The sequence below is a fragment of the Papio anubis genome, chromosome 11, assembly GCF_008728515.1.
Source record: "Papio anubis isolate 15944 chromosome 11, Panubis1.0, whole genome shotgun sequence".
NCBI lineage: Eukaryota > Metazoa > Chordata > Mammalia > Primates > Cercopithecidae > Papio > Papio anubis.
In genome coordinates this window covers 22,781,194-22,801,036 of record NC_044986.1, presented here as the reverse complement: position 1 = coordinate 22,801,036, position 19,843 = coordinate 22,781,194, and the positions used below count along the sequence as shown (strand labels likewise).

At 39.5% G+C, this 19,843-nt stretch overlaps 1 protein-coding gene and 1 non-coding gene across 5 annotated transcripts in view; both read left to right on the top strand.

The window, feature by feature from the left end:
- The first annotated feature begins 7,714 nt into the window (after window positions 1-7,714).
- SMC3 (structural maintenance of chromosomes 3) overlaps window positions 7,715-19,843 on the top strand; it is a 38,404-nt gene continuing 26,275 nt past the window's right edge. Inside the window, exons 1-7 of one of the 4 annotated variants that reach the window (XM_017944537.3) lie at window positions 7,715-7,864; window positions 8,968-9,043; window positions 13,690-13,728; window positions 15,333-15,400; window positions 17,714-17,785; window positions 18,121-18,200; window positions 18,898-18,976. In XM_017944537.3, coding sequence (XP_017800026.2) covers window positions 7,850-7,864; window positions 8,968-9,043; window positions 13,690-13,728; window positions 15,333-15,400; window positions 17,714-17,785; window positions 18,121-18,200; window positions 18,898-18,976 — 429 coding nt within the window. In that variant the 5' untranslated portion in view covers window positions 7,715-7,849. Of the gene's footprint in view, window positions 7,865-8,967; window positions 9,044-12,519; window positions 12,583-13,689; window positions 13,729-15,332; window positions 15,401-17,713; window positions 17,786-18,120; window positions 18,201-18,897; window positions 18,988-19,843 lie in introns of those variants that run through there. The other 3 variants (XM_021944066.2, XM_021944065.2, XM_021944067.2) reach the window with 3 other exon arrangements.
- On the top strand, window positions 16,657-16,758 carry LOC116269619. The gene has a single exon (XR_004177238.1). It is a non-coding gene; the product is annotated as a small nucleolar RNA U13 (small nucleolar RNA).

Here is a 19,843-nt window from a genome sequence, read left to right as displayed (position 1 = left end):
CCTGGGCTCAAGCGATTCTCCTGCCTTAGCCTCCTGAGTAGCTGGGACTAAAGGTGCACACCACCATGCCCAGTTAATTTTTATATTTTTAGTAGAGATGGATTTTCACCATGTTGACCAAGATGGTCTCGATCTCTTGACCTCGTGATCCGCCCACCTCGGCCTCCCAAAGTGCTGGGATTACAGGCATGAGCCACTATGCCTGGCCAGACCTCCCTCTTCTTAGTAACTTGTTTTTTGCATTTCATTGCTTTCTTCCAAAAATACCAGATTTAGGGATTTTGTATTAAATGCCTTTTAAATTATACAAGATAATTTAAACCAGAAAATGTATCAGCTTACACTATGTTAAATAATGTAGTTTTGTGTTGAACTTTCTAGTGATACAGTTACTACTGAATAAAAAATTGGGAATCTGGAACATGGCATATTTGATTCTATGCCAGAATTTGGATTTCTGCATTAATCTAAATAGCTCAAGCTTTGTGTAAAGATGATCTAAACCTGAGATTTCAATAGCACATTTGAAATTATAATGTATTTCAATTAGATACAGCACTGTTATATTTTATGAAATGGTTCAAGAATGACTTAGATAATCTATACATTGTCATCTGTACGTGGTCTAAATATTGGTATGGTTAAAATATTCACTGTTGAAATCTTTTCCTAGGTTTTTCCAGCTTTATTAAGATATGTTTCACATACAATAAAATGTACCCATTTAAAGTATGCGGTTGAGTTGTTTTCACTATATTCAAGAAGTCATGCAACCATCATTACAATATAATTTTAGTATATTTTCAACACTTTCCTTCCTCCCCTAAAAAACAAACCTGTACTCCATTTTCAAACCTTCCCTTCCAATCCCCAGCCCCAGGCAGCCACTGACCTGTTTCTGTCTCTGTGGATTTTCCTATTCTGGAAAGTGCCTATATGTTTTCCAAAGTGGCTGCGTCATCTTACAATCCCACCAGCAACATACGAGGCTTTTAATTTCTCCGTATCCCAGCGAACACCTGTTATTGTCTGTCTTTTTATTTTAGCCATCCTAGTGGGTATGAAGTGGTATCTGATTGTGGTTTTGATTGACATTCCTTTGATGACTAATGATGTGAAGCATCTTTTCACACATTTATTGGCCATTTGTTTATTTTCTTTGGAGAAATGTGTATTCAAATATTTTGCCCATTTTTAAAATGGGTTGTTTGTCTTTCATGGTTGAGTTGTAAGAGTTCTTTATATAGTTTGGATACACACACACACACACACACACACGTAAATTGTCAGGTATATAATTTGCAAATATTTTCTCCCAGTCTATAGCTTGTCTTTTCACTTCTCTTAGTGAACAACAGTTTTGAGGAAGTACAATTAATCTTCTTTGTGTGTGTTACTTGTGCTTTGGCGATATATTACAGAAACTACTGCCAACACAAAGTCACAACAATTTACTCCTATGTTTTCATCTAGGAGTTTTGCAGTTTTAGCTCTTAGGTTTGTTAAATAAAATTTATAGAAGGTCATTGGTTTTCATGGAGCTCCTGCACTAGACCCAATAGACCAAACCAAAACTGATTCACTCATATTGAAGTTCCACATCACCACGCCAAAACTAAGTTGTTTATCTGACCTTTCAAGAAATCAAGAGAGAAAATAGCCAAATTCCCAAATAGGCCTGTTTTAGCCAGTATGATGAGGAAGCTTCCTCTGCTTCAACTTTTACAAGGAGAGCAACTTTGAAACAACTGTGTTTTGTTTTCTGTCAGCTTTCCTCAGCCCTTTTCTACCTAGAAAGCCATGATTCTCTGCTCAACTCACCAGAATATGCATTCTTTTTCATAGAAGGAGGTGTTGCCTGATTCTAGAATCACAAGTAAAGCCAATTAAGATCTTTAAACTAAATTCATTATAATTTTGTCTTAGGACGCGTTTAAGTCTATGATCCATAGGGGTTTGTGGCTATGGCTCATAGACCATGTTGTCCTAGGAGTGAGATAAGTCGGCAACCAGTGACAGTGTGTACAGCTTCACTTACATACCAAATTAGATTAGGCTTGAGCGAGCACAGGCCGATATCAGTCACTGCAATGAGAAGTGTCAACCCCTCATCCAGTTTATGTACGGGAGGCAGATCTCACACCACAGCCTATCAACTGAAGGGGAAGCTGAGTCCTAAGGAAGGTGTATTTTCCCCTTGGGTATATTCAGTATCATTTCCTTCAATCTGACCCTAAAACTTAACAGAGTACTGAACCCTAGGAAAAGGGGAACACCCGGATCTTTTGAATGCTGTTGGACATAGGATCTGAGCTGACAGTGAGCTCAAACATGTTTATGGCTCCCTGATCCAGTGAAGGCTTACAAAGGCCAGGTGATAAATGAAGTCCTGGGTCAAGTCTGTTTCACATTGGTTGCACTGGGTCCGTAAACCCATCCTGTGGCTATTTCCCTGACCAATGAGCACACAGTCAAAATGGATTTTTTTTTCTCTCTTTTTTGAGATGGAGTCCAGGCTGAAGTGCAGTGGCGTGATCTTAGCTCACTGCAACCTCCGCCTCCTGGGTTCAAGCCATTCTCCTGCCTCAGCCTCCCTAGTAGCTGGGATTACAGTTGCAGGCCACCATGCCCATGTAATTTTTGTATTTTTAGCAGAGATGGGGTTTCTCCATGTTGGCTAGGCTGGTCTCAAACTCCATTTGGGGTATATAAGCCCCAAATTGTAACTGCCTTTTTGAGTCACATTTCTTTGTGAACTCCCACATGTACGTAAGTGACTAAAATCTGTTTCTTTCTTTTGCTAATGTGTCATCCAGGCTGGAGGGCAGTGGCACATTAATGATTCACTGCAGCCTTGAACTCCTGGGTTCAAGTCGTCCTCCCGCCTCAGCCTCCGGAGTAGCTAGGACTCACCACCAAGCCTTCAGCTCCGCCCTCTTATGTTCATGGATACCCCCCTACTCCACACCTCATCCATAAACATGAAAAGGGCAGAGGAAAAGTTTCTTCCTCCTCAACACTATTAAGACACATTCATGCCGGGCGCGGTGGCTCACACCTGTAATCCCAGCACTTTGGGAGGCTGAGGCGGGCGGATCACAAGGTCAGGAGATCCAGACCATCCTGGCTAACACGTTGAAACCCTGTCTCTACTAAAAATACAAAAAAATTAGCTGGGCATGGTGGCGGGCGCCTGTAATCCCAGCTACTGGGAAGGCTGAGGCAGGAGAATGGTGTGAACCGGGGAGGCGAAGCTTGCAGTGAACCGAGATTGTGCCACTGCACTCCAGCCTGGGCGACAGAGCGAGATTCGTCTTAAAAAAAAAAAGACACATTCACGCTAGAGGTAATCAGTAAATATCTGTTCAATGAATGAATAAATGAATAATGAGGGGTTGGGTGGTCCCAGAGTCTTTGGTCAGTTTTCTCCTGGCATTTTGACCTTTCTAAACTGAAAGCGCTTTGCTGTCTTTTCCCAGGGATTTGCTGAATACAAATTTGGCTATGAACTAATAACAAAAATAGCTAACATTATGTCTTGTGCCAGTTATTTTAAATAAATCATCCTAATTTATCTGCAAGGAAATTTCCATAGATGTCATTAAAATCTTTACTTATAGATGAGGAAACAGGTTTCAGGAGGTTAATCTTCCCCAGGTCATACGTCAGCAAGTGGTAGAGCCGGGATGTGGGCCAGCACTCCCAAAGTCTGATCACTGCCTGTTGGGGCAAATCTCTATCTGCATCTTTGCTGCCTGGAAAGGCAGAGAATATTCCCATTTTATTTACAGGAAAACTAAAGTCACATGGTAAAATGACATGTCCCAAGTCATAGAATTTGTCAAATGGAGTCAGCATTTAAGACCCTTGGGTTTCCAACCCAATGCAAAATAGGTACTCTTGCTCCTCACAGCATCAGTGAAAAAACCTAAGACAGACCATACACATGATAGCACTTTGAAGTGGGTGAGGAGCTACACAAATATACGGGATTATGATTGCTATGTGTCTGTGCTTTGAGCATTAAAGACTCCATTCTTAAAGAGACTTATGATTAATATCTCTTTTTCCTCCCTCCCACTCCAGTGTGTCTAAGTGATCATGCCGAATCAATCCGAGGTGGGGTTGGGAGAGAGAAAGAAAAGCACTGAGGTGATGCCATGTGTTGTTAATGGGATGTTTAGATGTAAAATGATGTTACCAAGCAAAAAGGGCTCAGGGCTTGATGTGCTAGAAGCCAATAGTATGATACCAGGTTTTTGAGAAAAGCTTTTTATTGCAAGTTGACTAAAAAGACAGGAATCCAGCTCGAATGTGTCTCTCTGTACTAGGTTTAAGGTAGCAATTTTATTAGAAAAAAATTCATCGGTGGATTCTGGGATTAGTAGGTGATTGGCAGAAGGAAAGGGGAGGTCTAGAAAGTGCTGAGGCATGCACAGTTACCTCTTCATGCCACCACATGGATCATATGTCAACTTCAGGGGGAGTTCGTATGAACCATGCACTGGAAATTCAGGCTGTGATGTCAGCAAATCATTTGCGCAAACTCCACTTGGTCATATTGGTTCCAAGCAATTTCAGCCAGTTTTTTAATATTACAAGTGGAGGGAGTTTCAGCAAGTTGTTTCTTTTCTCATCTGCTATCCTGCAAACTCGAGAGTTTGTTAGTCACAGGCTTCTTTAATTCTTTGGGGCACTGTTTCAAAGGCTGCAGTTTTCCGTTGTTTAGCTATGAGCTAGTAGGCACTGTGCAGCTGGCATTCTGCTTTATGGTGGCAGTTTCTTTCAGGAATGTCCCTTTGCTTCCAGATAGTTCATAGGTTTGAAGAACTATTCATCCTGGCTAAAGGAGATCAATATGTTCTACGCCTACGTACTTACCAGAAGATAATGATGCTCCTAAGGGGGATGAAAGGTGGGTGAAATGGGGACATAGGGAGCTTTTAAACACCAATAGCTGGCATATGTGAGCCCTGCACAGTGGTAAGTACTTTGCTTCTGTGCATTTTTCACTCATAAGTATTTACTGAGTACTTTCTGTGAATTAGTTACTAAATAACAGCAGGAACAAAACGAAGTCCCTTCTCTCTTGGATTTATATTCTTGCAGAGACAGACAAAAAATATGTAAATATAAACAAAAGCATTACATTCTTAAAATCACCTTTTGATTTTTTTTTTTTTTTTGAGACGGAGTCTCGGTCTATTGCCCAGGCTGGAGTGCAGTGGCCGGATCTCAGCTCACTGCAAGCTCTGCCTCCCGGGTTTATGCCATTCTCTTGCCTCAGCCTCCCGAGTAGCTGGGACTACACGCGCCCGCCACCTCGCCCGGCTAGTTTTTTGTATTTTTTAGTAGAGACGGGGTTTCACCATGTTAGCCAGGATGGTCTCGATCTCCTGATCTCGTGATCCGACCGTCTCGGCCTCCCAAAGTGCTGGGATTACAGGCTTGAGCCTCCACGCCCGGCTCACCTTTTGATTATTTTAGGTTTTTCACTGATCTTTTATTCTGCCTATATAAATAATATAAGCTAATTGTATAAGATTCATTTAATATGGAAAAGCCTAAGGAAGAAAGTAAAACTCCCATCACTGTGAAAGCCATGTTTTAGTCACCATCTTTTCATATTTTACCTACATAGGTAAAAACAATTTTAGGTAAATAGGATTATCTTATACACCCTGTTTGTAATTCTGAATATGATGAAGTTTTATCATCTTCATTTTGTAGACTAAGAATTAGAGGCTTAAAACTTTTTTTTTTTTTTTTTTTTTTTTTGAGATAGAGTCTCTCTCCATCACCCAGGCTGGAGTGCAGTGTCACAATCTCAGCTCACTGCAACCTCTGCCTCCTGGGTTCAAGTGATTCTCCTGCCTCAGCCTCCCAGGTAACTGCGATCACAGGCACCCGCCACTGCGTCCAGCTAATTTCGGTATTTTTAGTAGAGATGGAGCTTTGCCATGTTGGCCAGACTGTTCTCAAACTTCTGACATCAAGTTATCCACCCACCTGGGCCTCCCAAAGTGCTGGGATTACAGGTGTGAGCCACCACATCTGGCCTAAGCTTTAAATAATACAACTAAAATCTAGAAGTAAAATGTTTAGATTGGGTGCAGTAGTTCATGCCTGTAATTCCAGCATTTAGGGAGGCAGAGGTGGGAGGATCCCTTGAGGCCAGAAGTTAGAGACTACCCTGGGCAATATAAGGAGACCCAGTCTCTTAAAAAAAAAAAAAGTTAGCTGGGCTTGGTGGCCACAGCCCTAGGCTGAGGTGAGAGGATGGCTTGAATACAGGAGTTCGAGGCTGTGGTGAACCATGACCGAGCCACTATGCTCCACCCTGGGTGACAGAGCGAGATCCTGTCAGAAAAAAAAAAATAGAAGAAAGAAAAGAAAATGCTTAAATATTTATTTATTTATTTTGAGACAGAGTCTCCCTCTGTTGCCCAGGCAGGAGTGCAGTGGTGCAATCTTGGTTCACCGCAACCTCTGCCTCCTGGATTCAAGCAATTCTCCTGCCCCAGCCTCCTAAGTAGCTGAGATTACAGGCTCCCGCCACGACGCCTGGCTAATTTTTATATTTTGAGTAGAGACGGGGGTTTCGCCGTGTTGGCCAGGCTGGTCTTGAACTCCTGACCTCAGGTGATCCTCCCCCCTCGGCCTCCCAAAGTGCTGGGATTACACGAGTGAGCCACTCAACCTGGCCTATTTATTTATTTATTTATTTTAAAGCAAGGGCTGGATAGGATTTTATCCGGGCTCCACATAAAGGACTCCTAGGGAGATACCCTGGTTAACAGAGGCAGTTAGGAGGCTATTAAAAATAGTTCAATCTAGAAATAATCAAGGCCAGAATTGCCTCCAGCAGCGGGCCGGAGGGCTGGGGATGATCTGGGTATTTTGTTCTCTTCCCAGCAAGTAATTTCAGAGCTCAGAGATCCATTTTTTAAACAAATGATGTTTTTCTCCCAAGACTGATAGGAATCAGAGAGACCTAGGGTTGCCACTAGCACCTAATCCAGGCTGTTTTTTTTGTTTTTAAAGTAGACTAAAACCTTTCAGCCTTACCTAAATCTTTGTTGCAATTATACAGATCTGCCTAGATTTATAGCAGATGGCAGAGTAGAAACAGTTACGGAGGGAATTAATTAACACATATTAAAACAAATTTTCGAGCATTGACAAATCCCTTCGGGGTTGTCCTGCGAGTGGGCAGTTCGGAACCAGCTTGGGGCGTGCTAAGATTGTAAACGTTCCTAGGGAGAGCTATAACAAAGGGGCAGCAGGGACTCTGTGCACAGAATCCCAACAGTCACTAGCATTCCATGTGTTCCAGAACTGGCACAGCGCGCGCGGTCCCCTTTTTTAAACAGTGCGGAATCACGTGGCCGACGGCCCGCAGCGCTACTGGCCCTCGGAGTCTCCCACTCGGCTTTGGCGCGGAACCTTACTCCCTCGTGGACGCGACCATTGGCCCCGCGCTCGGAGGGGGTACGGACCAACCTTACGGTCATGGCTTCTCCAAGTGAAGCTTTTGACTAAGTCTCAGGAAAGCGTTAGCTACAGAATTCTATATTCAAATGAAATCCATCAAACAACGCTGTGGAAGACTGGTTTTGCCTAAAAGAAAGAGCAGACCTGAACTTGACTCCTCCTACGCCCTGTGAGGGCTGCAAGGTGGTTCCTTCCGAGGCGCGGACTCCGCCTCCACGAGCGCCGCCATTTTGTTTGGCTGGAGGGGAGCGAGCGGCGCTTTGGGGGAGGGGTCGCGTAGGCGCCTCACCTGACCCTGCAGCCGGGCGGTCGCTGCTCCGGGGCAAGTCTCCTTCCAGGCCAGGGGCCCGGAATCATGTACATAAAGCAGGTAAGGCCTTCGCGTCCTTCCACCCCGTCATGGGCCGGTAGGGACTGCTCCTTGAGGCGGGAGTGTTGCGGCGCCACCCGCAGTCTTTCCCTCTCTCCACAGGCTGGACCAGGGCTGGGCGGGGACTGTGGGGGAGGAGGGGACCCCAGGCCCCGCGAGTGCCCCGGCTGCGGGGTCGCGGAGAATTGGGGTGCTCCTCTGCAGCCTGGGCCTCTCCGCTGGCGCTGGTCTGGGAGAGGCAGGATCTCCGAGAGGTGTGGAAGGGCGGGCGGGCCGCTGGGTGGGACTGGGCCTTCCCGGGCGGCCCGAAAGCTGGCGGGGGCACCGCGCCGGGGCGGCCGCGGGCGTAAGGGCTGTGTGGTCCTGCACGGGTGGCCTCGTACGGGTCATGTGCGTGGGATATGTGGAAGCGTGGCCTCCCCGGCTCGGGGGCGGCCTTGGGGGCACAGGCTGGGGGGTGTCAGGTGTCACTGCGGGGGGCCGTTCCTCTCCCGGATTAACCCGCGAAGTGAGCGGGACCCTCCTGCTTGCAGGATGCGGAGCGCCGCCTCCCCCGGTTGTTTACTTCTGTCAAAAGGGTCTTCCCGCGCGGGAGTCCACCACAAAGATGAGCCCAGGCACACGGCCTTGGAGACGGTTTTCTGTTGGATCTGTCGGGCTCTGAGCACTCCTTTGGAACGTGGGCTCTTTCTGGCTGGCCGGTGTGAGTGACTGAAAGCAGCACTCGGTGGTCTTGGAGTCAGGAGAGCTGGGGCCGGTCGGCCTGCTGGATAGACTTGCTATTGTACTGCAGTGTCTAGTGTTCCAGTTAGGCTCACACAGTGTTCTTGATTTTGAAAGATCCTTAACAGGTTGACAACTATAACGCCTAAAAAAAATAAAACCCAGCAGCATTGCACTGGCAAAGATTACCGATGAATGGACTTTTTTTTTTTTTTTTCAAAGCAGATTTTTAATCACCACTTTCCAAAATGAATTTTTCTTATATGAAATTGCAGGTTTTCTATATTGCATTAAATGAGAAACAAGAAAGAAATTCAAGAGAAAAATGTTAATGTATTGTTTTTGGGGGGGTGAGTTCTCAAAAGTTTTTTATTTACTAGGTGATTATCCAGGGTTTTCGAAGTTACAGAGATCAAACAATTGTAGATCCCTTCAGTTCAAAACATAATGTGATTGGTAAGTGTTCTTGGTTTACTCGGTCATATTTATAGTCTATACAGATAACGTAAATTCTGTCGATTTGTATATTGCCTTAAGGAGACAGGAATTGTCTTTGAATGTTAAGTAAAGTTATGTATATTTTTCTGCTTGAAATAACTTTTCTGTCTTATTGCACTGATGAATTGCTTATTTTTATGAACTTAAAATGTTTGGATAAGACACTCATAAGTTACCCATTTTTTATCTGGGTAGCCTTGTATGTATGTGTAAGAGTGTTTTAAAGCATTTGCGCCCTTCTGTTCTTGTTATATATCTTAAAATGCTGACTGTTGCCTTATTTCAGACACAAGACAGTTTTTATTCACAAAGTAGATCCCAGAATTCCTGCCCTCCCCCCCACCCTCTAGTTCAGTGTCTCTAAGGACAGACCATGTAGCTAGATTGGAAGAGCATAAATTTTAGAGCATAACAGAATGGGGTTCCAATCCCAGTTGTAGGGGGGTGGGGGGCTGGGGGAGGGATAGCATTAGGAGAAATACCTAATGTAAATGTCGAGTTGATGGGTGCAGCACACCAACATGGCACATGTGTACACCTATGTAACAAACCTGCATGTTGTGCACATGTACCCTAGTATAATAATTAAAAAAAAAAAATCCCAGTCACGCGTTCTTTTTGAGACTTTGAGAAGCTTCAGTTTTCTCATTTGTAAACCTGTCTGATAGGGCTGTTGGGAAGATTAAATGAGAACCCTTATGTAAGTGTGAGGATAAAGGGCTAATGGTGATTGCCATTAACAATATGTAGTCATTATAGATGGCTCAGGTTGTAGTGTGCATTTTGCTGATACAGCTAACAAAGATGTTTTCTGACATTCTGCTGAGTATTTTACAGGATAGATGAAAGGAGTGCTTCTGGACACCAGAAAAACAGACTGCTATTGACACAGTTTTGCTGTACAGAGTCCAGACTAAGGGGTATATTAGTTTGCCAAGGCAGCCATAACAAAATACCGTAGACTGGTGGCTTAAACAAGATATTTTTTTTTCTCTCAGTCTGGAGGTCAGACATCCATCATCAGGATACCTGCATGGTTAGGTTCTGGTGAGGTGCTCTTCCTGGCTTACAGACAGCTGCTCTCTTGCTGTGTGCTCACATGACTCCATCCTCATGTCCTCATTTAACCATAATCATCTTCCAGGGGCCCCCATGTCCAAATACTGTCACATTCGGGTTTAAGATGTCAGTTGTTTCAGGGGAGCACAATTCAGTCTGTGACACGCAGGTGAGATTCATATTACTGTTTCCAGAAGACCCTCAGAGAATCATACTTTATTTTGTATAAAATTATAAAATTGAAGGCAGGTTTTTTTTGCCCTTGATTTATCAATAGCAGCCTTGTAGTTGGGAATAAAGAAGACATACTTTTTTTCCCACTTGTGCTCTGTCTACTGAAGTCATTTAATTGAATTGACATGCCATAGGGTGGCTTAATTATACTGGAGTTTTGCTTACATACAAGTACTTTCTGATTTTTTTCATCAATCGGAAAATCTTTAGAAATGTAGAAAAATAAGAATTACTAGATTTATATTTTCTTTAACTCGCACCTTAAAATAAGTATCTTAATATTTCATTTGTGTGATTTTATAAATCATCTGTAAAATAACTTATTAGCTAGAATGATTACATTTTATCTATAAGGTCCATCAAATACCATTGTTTTAGCTATTATCAGTTAGCTGTTTTACTACTGTGATTGCAGCATTAGATTTGTTAACAGTCACTATTACAAAGGAAAATGGTTTTTAAAACAAATGAACCCAAGATAACTCCTGATTAAACATGTTTTAAAACCAGGCACATTAGTAATGTAAGAAAGACCAAAAGTAGTTATGTACTGAGATTTGCCTTAAAAATATTTGGTGAAAGCATACCACTTTGATTGATGAATGATGTTGACTATTAAAAAATATCTCTTGGGTATATGCATCAAACATGTATCTTTTTAGGGATTTTTTCCCCCTAACCTTTTAACAAAAGAAATACATGTTAGTTATAGAACATTATGGAAAAGCTAAAAGGAAGAAAATTAAGATAAACTATAATCCTTTTACCCAGAGGTAACCATTCTTTGTTTTTTACTGCACACCATGATTCTTCAGAGATAACCATTCTTAATAATAACAGTCTATACTTGTGGTTAGTCCTGGTTTCCTAGAAAACAGCACAGACAGGCTTAGCTGCTAAGGCTTTAATGGGAGGTGCAGTTTGAGGGCAAGAATGAAGAGAAAAGCTGGTCACAGATTTCTAAAGAAGACACAGATGGTTTGCAGTCATGTTGAATAACTTACAGACTTTGTGGACCCACCATGCCTTAGAAAGGTCAGATGATAGAGGAATGGATTTGGATTTGGACAAGGATTTGTTTGCTGGCACCTGTCTTTCATTGGTCAAAGTTTTCTACATCCGGCGTTAATGCCTCCAAACTTTTGGATTATGGTTCCCTGGGAACTAACACCCGGAAGTAGTCAGGGAGTTATAGCCTCCTTTCCATCTTCACAATTCAGGAGTACCTGAATGTACTCCCAAGGTAGCTTGAATCTACCAGAGGTGTTAGTAGACTGAGCCTCTCCATTGATTGGCAGCCAAGGCCTGGGTTGAGAAAGATGAATCTGGGGCCATATATAAACTGTATTTGCCTCAATTTGTTTTTAGTCTTTGTATACATCTGTAATTAAGCCTTTTTAAATAAAAATGGGTTCATCATATAATTTATTGATAATTGTTATTCTCCTTCAGGATAAATCTTGAAATATCTTTCTTTATTAAATATTCAGCATCCTTTAAAATTGCTATGTAGTGTTCCACTCTATAGGTAAGAGTAATTCTTACAAAGAAATTCTTAAAATTTCAGTTATTTATAGATGGATTATGGTTTGAAATATTTATTCATTTAATGATAAATTGTCATCTTAAACTTTTATTTAGAAATAGTTTCAAATTTACAGAAAAATTGCCCCAATAAGAACTGTACAGAGACTACTCATAAACCCTTTACCTAGATTCACCTATTGTTAACATTTTCCCCACTTGCTATATCATTTCCACTCTCTACACACTTTTTTCCTTAGAGTAAGTTATTTATGCCACAGTCCTTTATCTCTGACTTTAATGTGTACTTTCTAAGAGGAGGGATAGTCTCTTTCATAATCAAAGTACAGTTTACAACTTAAGTAAATTTAATTCATAGTAAAAATCTGTCCATTTTACAGTTATGTTGACTGACCCAGAAATGTTCTTGATAGCATTTTCCCCCTTCCAGTGCAGGATCTAATTTAGGAGCAGGCGTTGCATAGTTGTCATGCTTCTTTAGTCTCCTTTAATCTGGATCATTTCCACAGCTTTTGTCTTTTACAACATTGTTGTTTTTGAGAATTAAGACATAAGTGATGTTGTATCCCTTTCAGGATATCACATCTGGAGGCACATGAGGTCTGACTCTTACTGATATTACTTTTGATCACCCAGTCAAGGTCTAATGTTTCCACTGTGTAGGTATTATTTTTTCCCTTGCAACTAATAAGTAATATAGGCAGATGCTTTTGGACCATGTAAATCTTGTGCTCCTTTTCAAACTTTGTGCCTACATTTAGAATCTGTTGATGACCCTTGCCTTTATTCTGATGGTCACAAAATGATTTTTCATTTCCAGATCTCCTTTCACATTTACAACTTGGCATTTGGTAATTCTCCTCCTTCCTTACCTACTTATTTATCATTTTATTATTGGTATGGATGCATGGATTATTCCCCCCACCAATAATTTATAATTTATTTAGTCATTTTGGTGCTCAGATTACCCCTAGATTTAGCTACTGAAAGCCCCTTTCAAGCTGGCTCCTACGTCTGTCATATGCGTTTTTTTAAAAAGTGTGTCCTTTCTGGCATGACATGATCTTTTTGGGATTTACTTTGCTTTAAAGGTGGTAACTGTGTGGTTAATTTGCTCAGAATATTTCTGGCTCAAGATTGAGAAGACTGACATAGTTATTTATGAGTCTTAACACTGAAAATTTCACTAAACAAATACACTTACTTAAAATCAAAAGGATTTGATATCCTTTTAAGTATTGAATTGCTTATATTTGAATTTTGTTAGTCAAAAAGTACCTTAAAATTATTTATACTTTTGTGGTTCTGTGAGACTACACATGATAATATAGGGTTGATTGTAAACATGAGAACACTGTAAGGATTTAAAATGATTGTTTTAGAATGTTAGCAATATATGAATCTTTCAATTGTTAAACATATATATAGTTAAATAGAATTATATATCCGTTGTAATATGATAAATTATAAGAGCCAGGTAGTATATTTAGCTACTCCTATTCATTGTAAACTATTGGGTAAGAGGAAAAGGATCAACTGTGAAATATCTTTAAAGAAAAAAACTATTAGAAGTCTGTACAAAATTGAATTCATTTGGTGATTATAGTTGTTTTATTGGTTTCTTTTGTTCACCGTTGTTTAATTTCAGATGTTAAGATGTATTAGAAAATGGGATTTTAAAAATTTTGAGTATTTTTAAAAAGGTAAACAGTTTTACCTTTATTGGTTTTTATGTAAAATAACTTGTACTTTTTGAAATTTTCCAGTGGGCAGAAATGGATCTGGAAAAAGTAACTTTTTTTATGGTAGGTATTGTTTTTTGAATTGTAAATATATTAAGACCTGGGTATCTTAGGGTAGTTTATTGAAATCATTAATTTTCTGAGGTTATGTATGCATGAAACCCAAGAAATACTTTATATGGGATTGCAGCTTAGTGTAGAGGGTTTAGAGTGTACAGATCTGAATTCTGCTTTATACCCAGTGGCTGATTAGCTATGTGAGACTGGGCAAAGCACGTAGCCTCTCAAATTGTTCTTTTCACTTTAAAAATGGAGATGTTTGGATGTTTGCCCTGTCTACCTTAGATGGTTTGTAAGAATGGAATGCAATAGTATGTAAGAAATTGCTTTTTAAACTTGAATGTAATATATAAGTGTTATAAATGCATATTTTAAATGTATATAAATGCAGTAGAATAGTTCATAGTATTGTTTTGGAAAATGGTTCATCTTTCTTATTTCACCTTTTTAAAAACGTTTTCTAAACCAGTCATCTTTGTAAAGGATGAAGAGATATAAAAAACTTGAAACTGAACAGACTGTTGTCAGTTTGAAGATAGTAAATAGAGCTTCGAAAATTCTCTCTGAAGATAAATTGCATTTAAGTATAAATAGCAATGCTTCTGTTAACAAATCCTTTGAGGAGAAAAACATTTTAACAAAATTAGACTGTTAAGGAGTAGGTTGAAAAATATGAACTTTTTAGTTGGGGTAATGCTTGAGGGAAAGGAGCATTTAGTGGACTGGCTTAATAAGAGTAAAGGTTCTGTCCCTTCTGTGCACACAAATCTGAAAGGCACTCTCTAGCCTGTATATCCTGTTGTGGTTGTAATTTGGCAATGATGAGAGAGAGGACTGAAGTGGAAGTATTTCAGAATCTCCAGGGTTGAGGGCAGTGTGAAGTCTCCTCACCCCGACCTGTGTCCACAGCACACACATTAATGCTTATGCACGTACTTGCTGATGCGAGCAACCCCCTCCCCCCTGCCCCGCACATACACACAATGCCGAGGTCTCTTGGGTGGATTGGGACAAGAACAGCTGAGTAAAGAGTTCCACTTCCTAGGCAGGGTGGTCCAGTTAGGTACTCTATATGGAAGTAGGAATGGCCCCTTCTTACAGAGCTCAGTGTAATATAAGAAGTGTAGTAGAAGTTGGGCATCTCAAACATTTCCTTGTATTTCCTTAGTTTTATTTCTTTTGGTAAAGTATCCACTTAAGCATATTCTCATACATCTTATTTTGTTAAAAAAGATTTTAACTCATATCATTTATGTCTAGTGGGGAATAAAGCAAATACAGTGTTAACCTAATCTGGTCAGTGTACACTTTGAGCCGGAAGTATACCTTAGTTTTGCTTGTCTGTTTTCGTGTATCTCGGTGCTTTCTCTTTATTTTCTTACTTTAAATGTTTCAATGAAAACTCAGTATTTTTCTTATATCACTTCCTACCTGATTAGTCTTATGTGCAGGCACGTTTTCTGCATTTCCTTTTGTCTATATGAAACAGATAATTTATTTGCATTGTCTGTTACCAGACACACTATGTTCTATTGAGGTGTGGGAAGTTATAAATAAGTTATAAACACTTTTTTAGGGTATACTAATAGTTGTTTTTGTATTTCCAGCAATTCAGTTTGTTCTCAGTGATGAGTTTAGTCATCTTCGTCCAGAACAGCGGTTGGCTTTATTGCATGTGAGTGAGACTGCTTTAAGACATTATTGATATTAAATGTATTTTAAAAATAAATTTTCCATGCTGGTTAAAAAAGCATTTGTTCAAATTTCAGATTCTTTGTGAACCAGACACAGTCTATCTCATAAGTGTGTTACTCTGCTGTGAAATTTATCTTAACATGTTAATGCCAGATAAAAGCCCAATTTTTTTTTTTTTTTGAGATGGAGTCTCGCTCTGTCGCCCAGGCTGGAGTGCAGTGGCCGGATCTCAGCTCACTGCAAGCTCCGCCTCCCGGGTTTACGCCATTCTCCTGCCTCAGCCTCCCGAGTAGCTGGGACTACAGGTGCCCGCCACCTCGCCCGGCTAGTTTTTTTGTATTTTTTAGTAGAGATGGGGTTTCACCGTATTAGCCAGGATAGTCTCGATCTCCTGACCTCGTGATCCGTCCGTCTCGGCCTCTCAAAGTGCTGGGATTACAGGCTTGAGCCACCGTGCCCGGCCAAAAGCCCAATTTTTATGCAGTGGTTAGGAGAAAATTACAGGATTTGCCTATAGATATGTCCTCCATATAAATTTCTTAAAGGAGACGTGATATATCTCATAAGTGTTTTATTCTGCTATGAAATTTAGCTTAACATGTTAATGCCAGATAAAGGCCTAATTTTTATACGATGTTTAGGAGAAAATTATAGGATTTACCTATAGGTGGGTATGTCTTCCATATAAATTTCTTTAAGGATGTGATCTGTAAAGGCTTAAAAGCACGTTTGCTGAGGAGAAAGAAGAGGAGTTTGAGACTGGAGATTAGGAACTTTAAGATGCAGAACCAAAAATTGGGAGCATAGAGAAACAACCATTGCAAACTAAACAACATACAAGTTGTTTGTTGTTTTAGCCATATTTGTACTTAGATAGTAAACATCATTTTCCAGTATGAAAAACAGTAGAGATGTTCTGCAGCTTACAGTGGGGTTATGTCCTGATAAACCCATCATAAACTGAAAATACCGTAAGTCAGAAATGGACATTAACCTATGGTTGAGCAAAATGATCTAACACAAAGTCTGTTTTATAATAAAGTGTTGAATCTCTCATATAATTTATTGAATACTGTGCTGAAAGTAAAAAAAAAAAAAAAAAAAGTGATTTTATGGGTACTCAAATTATGGTTTCTACTGATGGTAAATTGCTTTCACACCCTTGTTAAGTTGAACCATCTTGAGTTGGGGACCACCTGTTTATTTACAGTAATGTGAGAATATTTTATTAAATAGGTCCTTTTGTAATTCATAAGCACGATGATTGGGTTTTCGTGTTCATGTGAGTCATGCCTCCCTCAAACCTTGTTAGGATGTTGGCACATTACCAATGTTATGTGGAAAAAAATATGAGTAATGGACTAAAGTAATTTTAGGATAGAAAATCGTGAAAGACTACAAAAAATGATGTAATTAATCCTTCTGGTTTGAATATTGCTTATTAAAGACTGGAAAATGAAATTCCTCAATATATCTTAACAGTGTTTCTCACACATAGGAAGTTGTTTCGTTTATCTCTTGTCTGTCTTTTCCCCTTGTTTAGTTTGAATTTGTAGCCCAGTAATCAGAATTGATTTCCCATAGAAAACTTTTTAGGTTTTTCAGATTGGCATTAAAATAATAACCTCTTTGGTACAGTTCTTCATTGTATTTACTACATAGTAACAGTTTCTATAATCTGGAAGGCATCTGGACTTGGTACCATAGTTTTTGTGTCACAGATTGGTTTAAATGTGACACATGTTAAATGTGTGTATTTCTATAATAGATTTAAAACTGTAGAATGTCTCAAATTTTTTTAAAAAACAGACTTTTGGTAATTATCCCATGATTTATTAGGATTTCTTTGCAGCATTAAAATGAGACTGTAAGAGAAGTCTTATGGTATGTTAGGTATTAGCAAATAGGTAGAATTAAATGGCCCCGGTCTTCCAGTCTAATAAAGTGGTCTGTAGAATCAAATTTAAGGATATCTAACTTTGACATGTCTTGCATAGTTCTTATTTTTTATTTAGAATCAGAAACTATTTGGTTGAGAATTTTTGTTATCCTAATCTAACATCTCTGCTGTTTTGGCAAGAGGAATATATACTATCTCTCTGGGGATATCCCCAAAGTTTGTATCCCTCTTGCCAAAACAGCAGAGACATTAGTGTGTGTGTATATATATGAGTCTAGTAGAAATTTTTCTCCATTGAATCAGACTTGTTATTATGCCCTAGACTTTAAGAATCCTTTTAAAGGATATGAATATACTATTAAGTGAAAAATTTCTCACTTTTTTCATTTTTAGGAAGGTACTGGTCCTCGTGTTATTTCTGCTTTTGTGGAGATTATTTTTGATAATTCAGACAACCGGTTACCAGTAAGTAACCTTTTTTTTTTTTTTAAATAATGCTGAGAATTTAATTGGAGTAGCTAATCTTCATACTTTGAAACTTTTTAAGCTTTTATAATTGGTTATAATTACAGTTTTTATAGATTTTATCTTAAAATTACAGTGAATACTCTGTTAACAAATGGGAATGTACAAGTTGTGAAAAGTGTCTTGGTTAAGAGTATTAAGTATTCGTAGTATTATCTTTAGTGAGATAATTGAAATTTTAAAATCAATAGTTATGGTCAAGGACTTTAAAATGACCTTATTTAAAAAGTTTTCTCCTTCACTATTAAACTTTGGGCTTTTACATTTTCTCTTAGATCGATAAAGAGGAAGTTTCACTTCGAAGAGTTATTGGTGCCAAAAAGGATCAGTATTTCTTAGACAAGAAGATGGTCACGTAAGCATTTTTCTTTTTAAAGAAGTGAATGTGTACTTAAATAGAGATGGGGTGTTGCTATGTTGGCCAGGTTGGTATTGAACTCTTGGCCTCAAGTGATCCACCTTGGCCTCCTAAAGTGCTGGGATTACAGACATGAGCCATCACGCCCAGCCAGCATTTTTCTTTCTTTTTCCTAATATGGAGTCTCACTCTGTTGCCCAGGCTGGAGTGCAGTGGTGCAATCTCAGCTCACAGCAACCTCCCCCTCCCCGGTTCAAGCTATTCTCCTGCCTCAGCCTCCTGAGTAGCTAGGATTGCAGGCACGCGCCACCACACCTGGCTAATTTTTGTATTCTTAGTAGAGATGGGGTTTCACCATGTTGGCAGGCTGGTCTTGAACTCTTGACCTTGTGATCTGCCTGCCTTGGCCTCCCAAAGTGCTGGGATTATAGGCATGAGCCACTGCCCAGTCGCATTTTTCTTTATGATTTCCTTACAAAAAAGTATTATTTTACCTGCTTCATATATGAGGAATAAAATCTTCGACAAATCAATATAGAGGATAAACGTAAGAATCAGAAAGTTCTGAGGATGATACAGATGGTTTATAATTACTGATCTGCCCTCCCTAATGCTATCAACCCAGGGGCTAGTCTACTTATTGCTTAATGGTGCTTTAAAATTACCTGAATATAATTTCATTGTTTGTCAACAGGAAAAATGATGTGATGAACCTCCTTGAAAGCGCTGGTTTTTCTCGAAGCAATCCTTATTATATTGTTAAACAAGGAAAGGTAAAACAATTGTATGTCCTTTTTTAATAGAATTTGTTTTCTGAGTAATTCTTGAGTGATGAATTTGGTTGATTCGAGTGGTTAAGCTGAAGCAAAAATGGCCATATCTTTTACATGGCCATAAAGTACCAAATACGTCTGTCCATTGCATGTTGAGATGGAAGTATTTCAGCATATTAAGTGGATCTTGTTTTCCTAGCGACTGGTATTACTTACTGAGGTGAAAGTATGGGAAGACATTATTGGCTTATGAAAGTTGCAATAATTAAGAATATTGTAGGAATTCTATAAAAATCAGATTTGAAAAACTTCCTAAAATTAATATTTTGTGTTACCCAGTTATTTATCACAATTAAAATACTGAAAAGCTAACATTACCAGAAATCTGCTATTTTGCTACATGTTATTTTCCCTAATAGGGATTGTGTTTTTTTACATTTTTTCAGCAGCCAAACTACATACTTTTTTAGCTGATTGTTCTGCTCTCTTCTCATGTACTTTCACTTTTTTTGGACTAGGGAAAATTCTCAGAATATTCACTTATTTTATACTGTAGGTTTTTTTTTTTTTTGGTATGTATTGGAAAGTTAGCATTCGGAAGAAGTGATTAGGAAGAATATGGAGTTTCAGTTTTAGAAAATGTGGTACTGGAAGAACAAGTTTTTTTCCCGATTTTACTATTTGTGGGAGAGGCATTTTTTTAAATGGAGGCTGATTTGAAAGAGCACTTTTCTGAGATCCCTCTGCTCTCAATGTAGGCCTTTTTACTTCATCTCAGTTTCTGCCCCTGTGCCATCCTTGATTGCCTCATCTAAAAGCATTGCCTTCCCCTCAACCCTATGTGCTTTATTTCCTTAATCTGTTTTA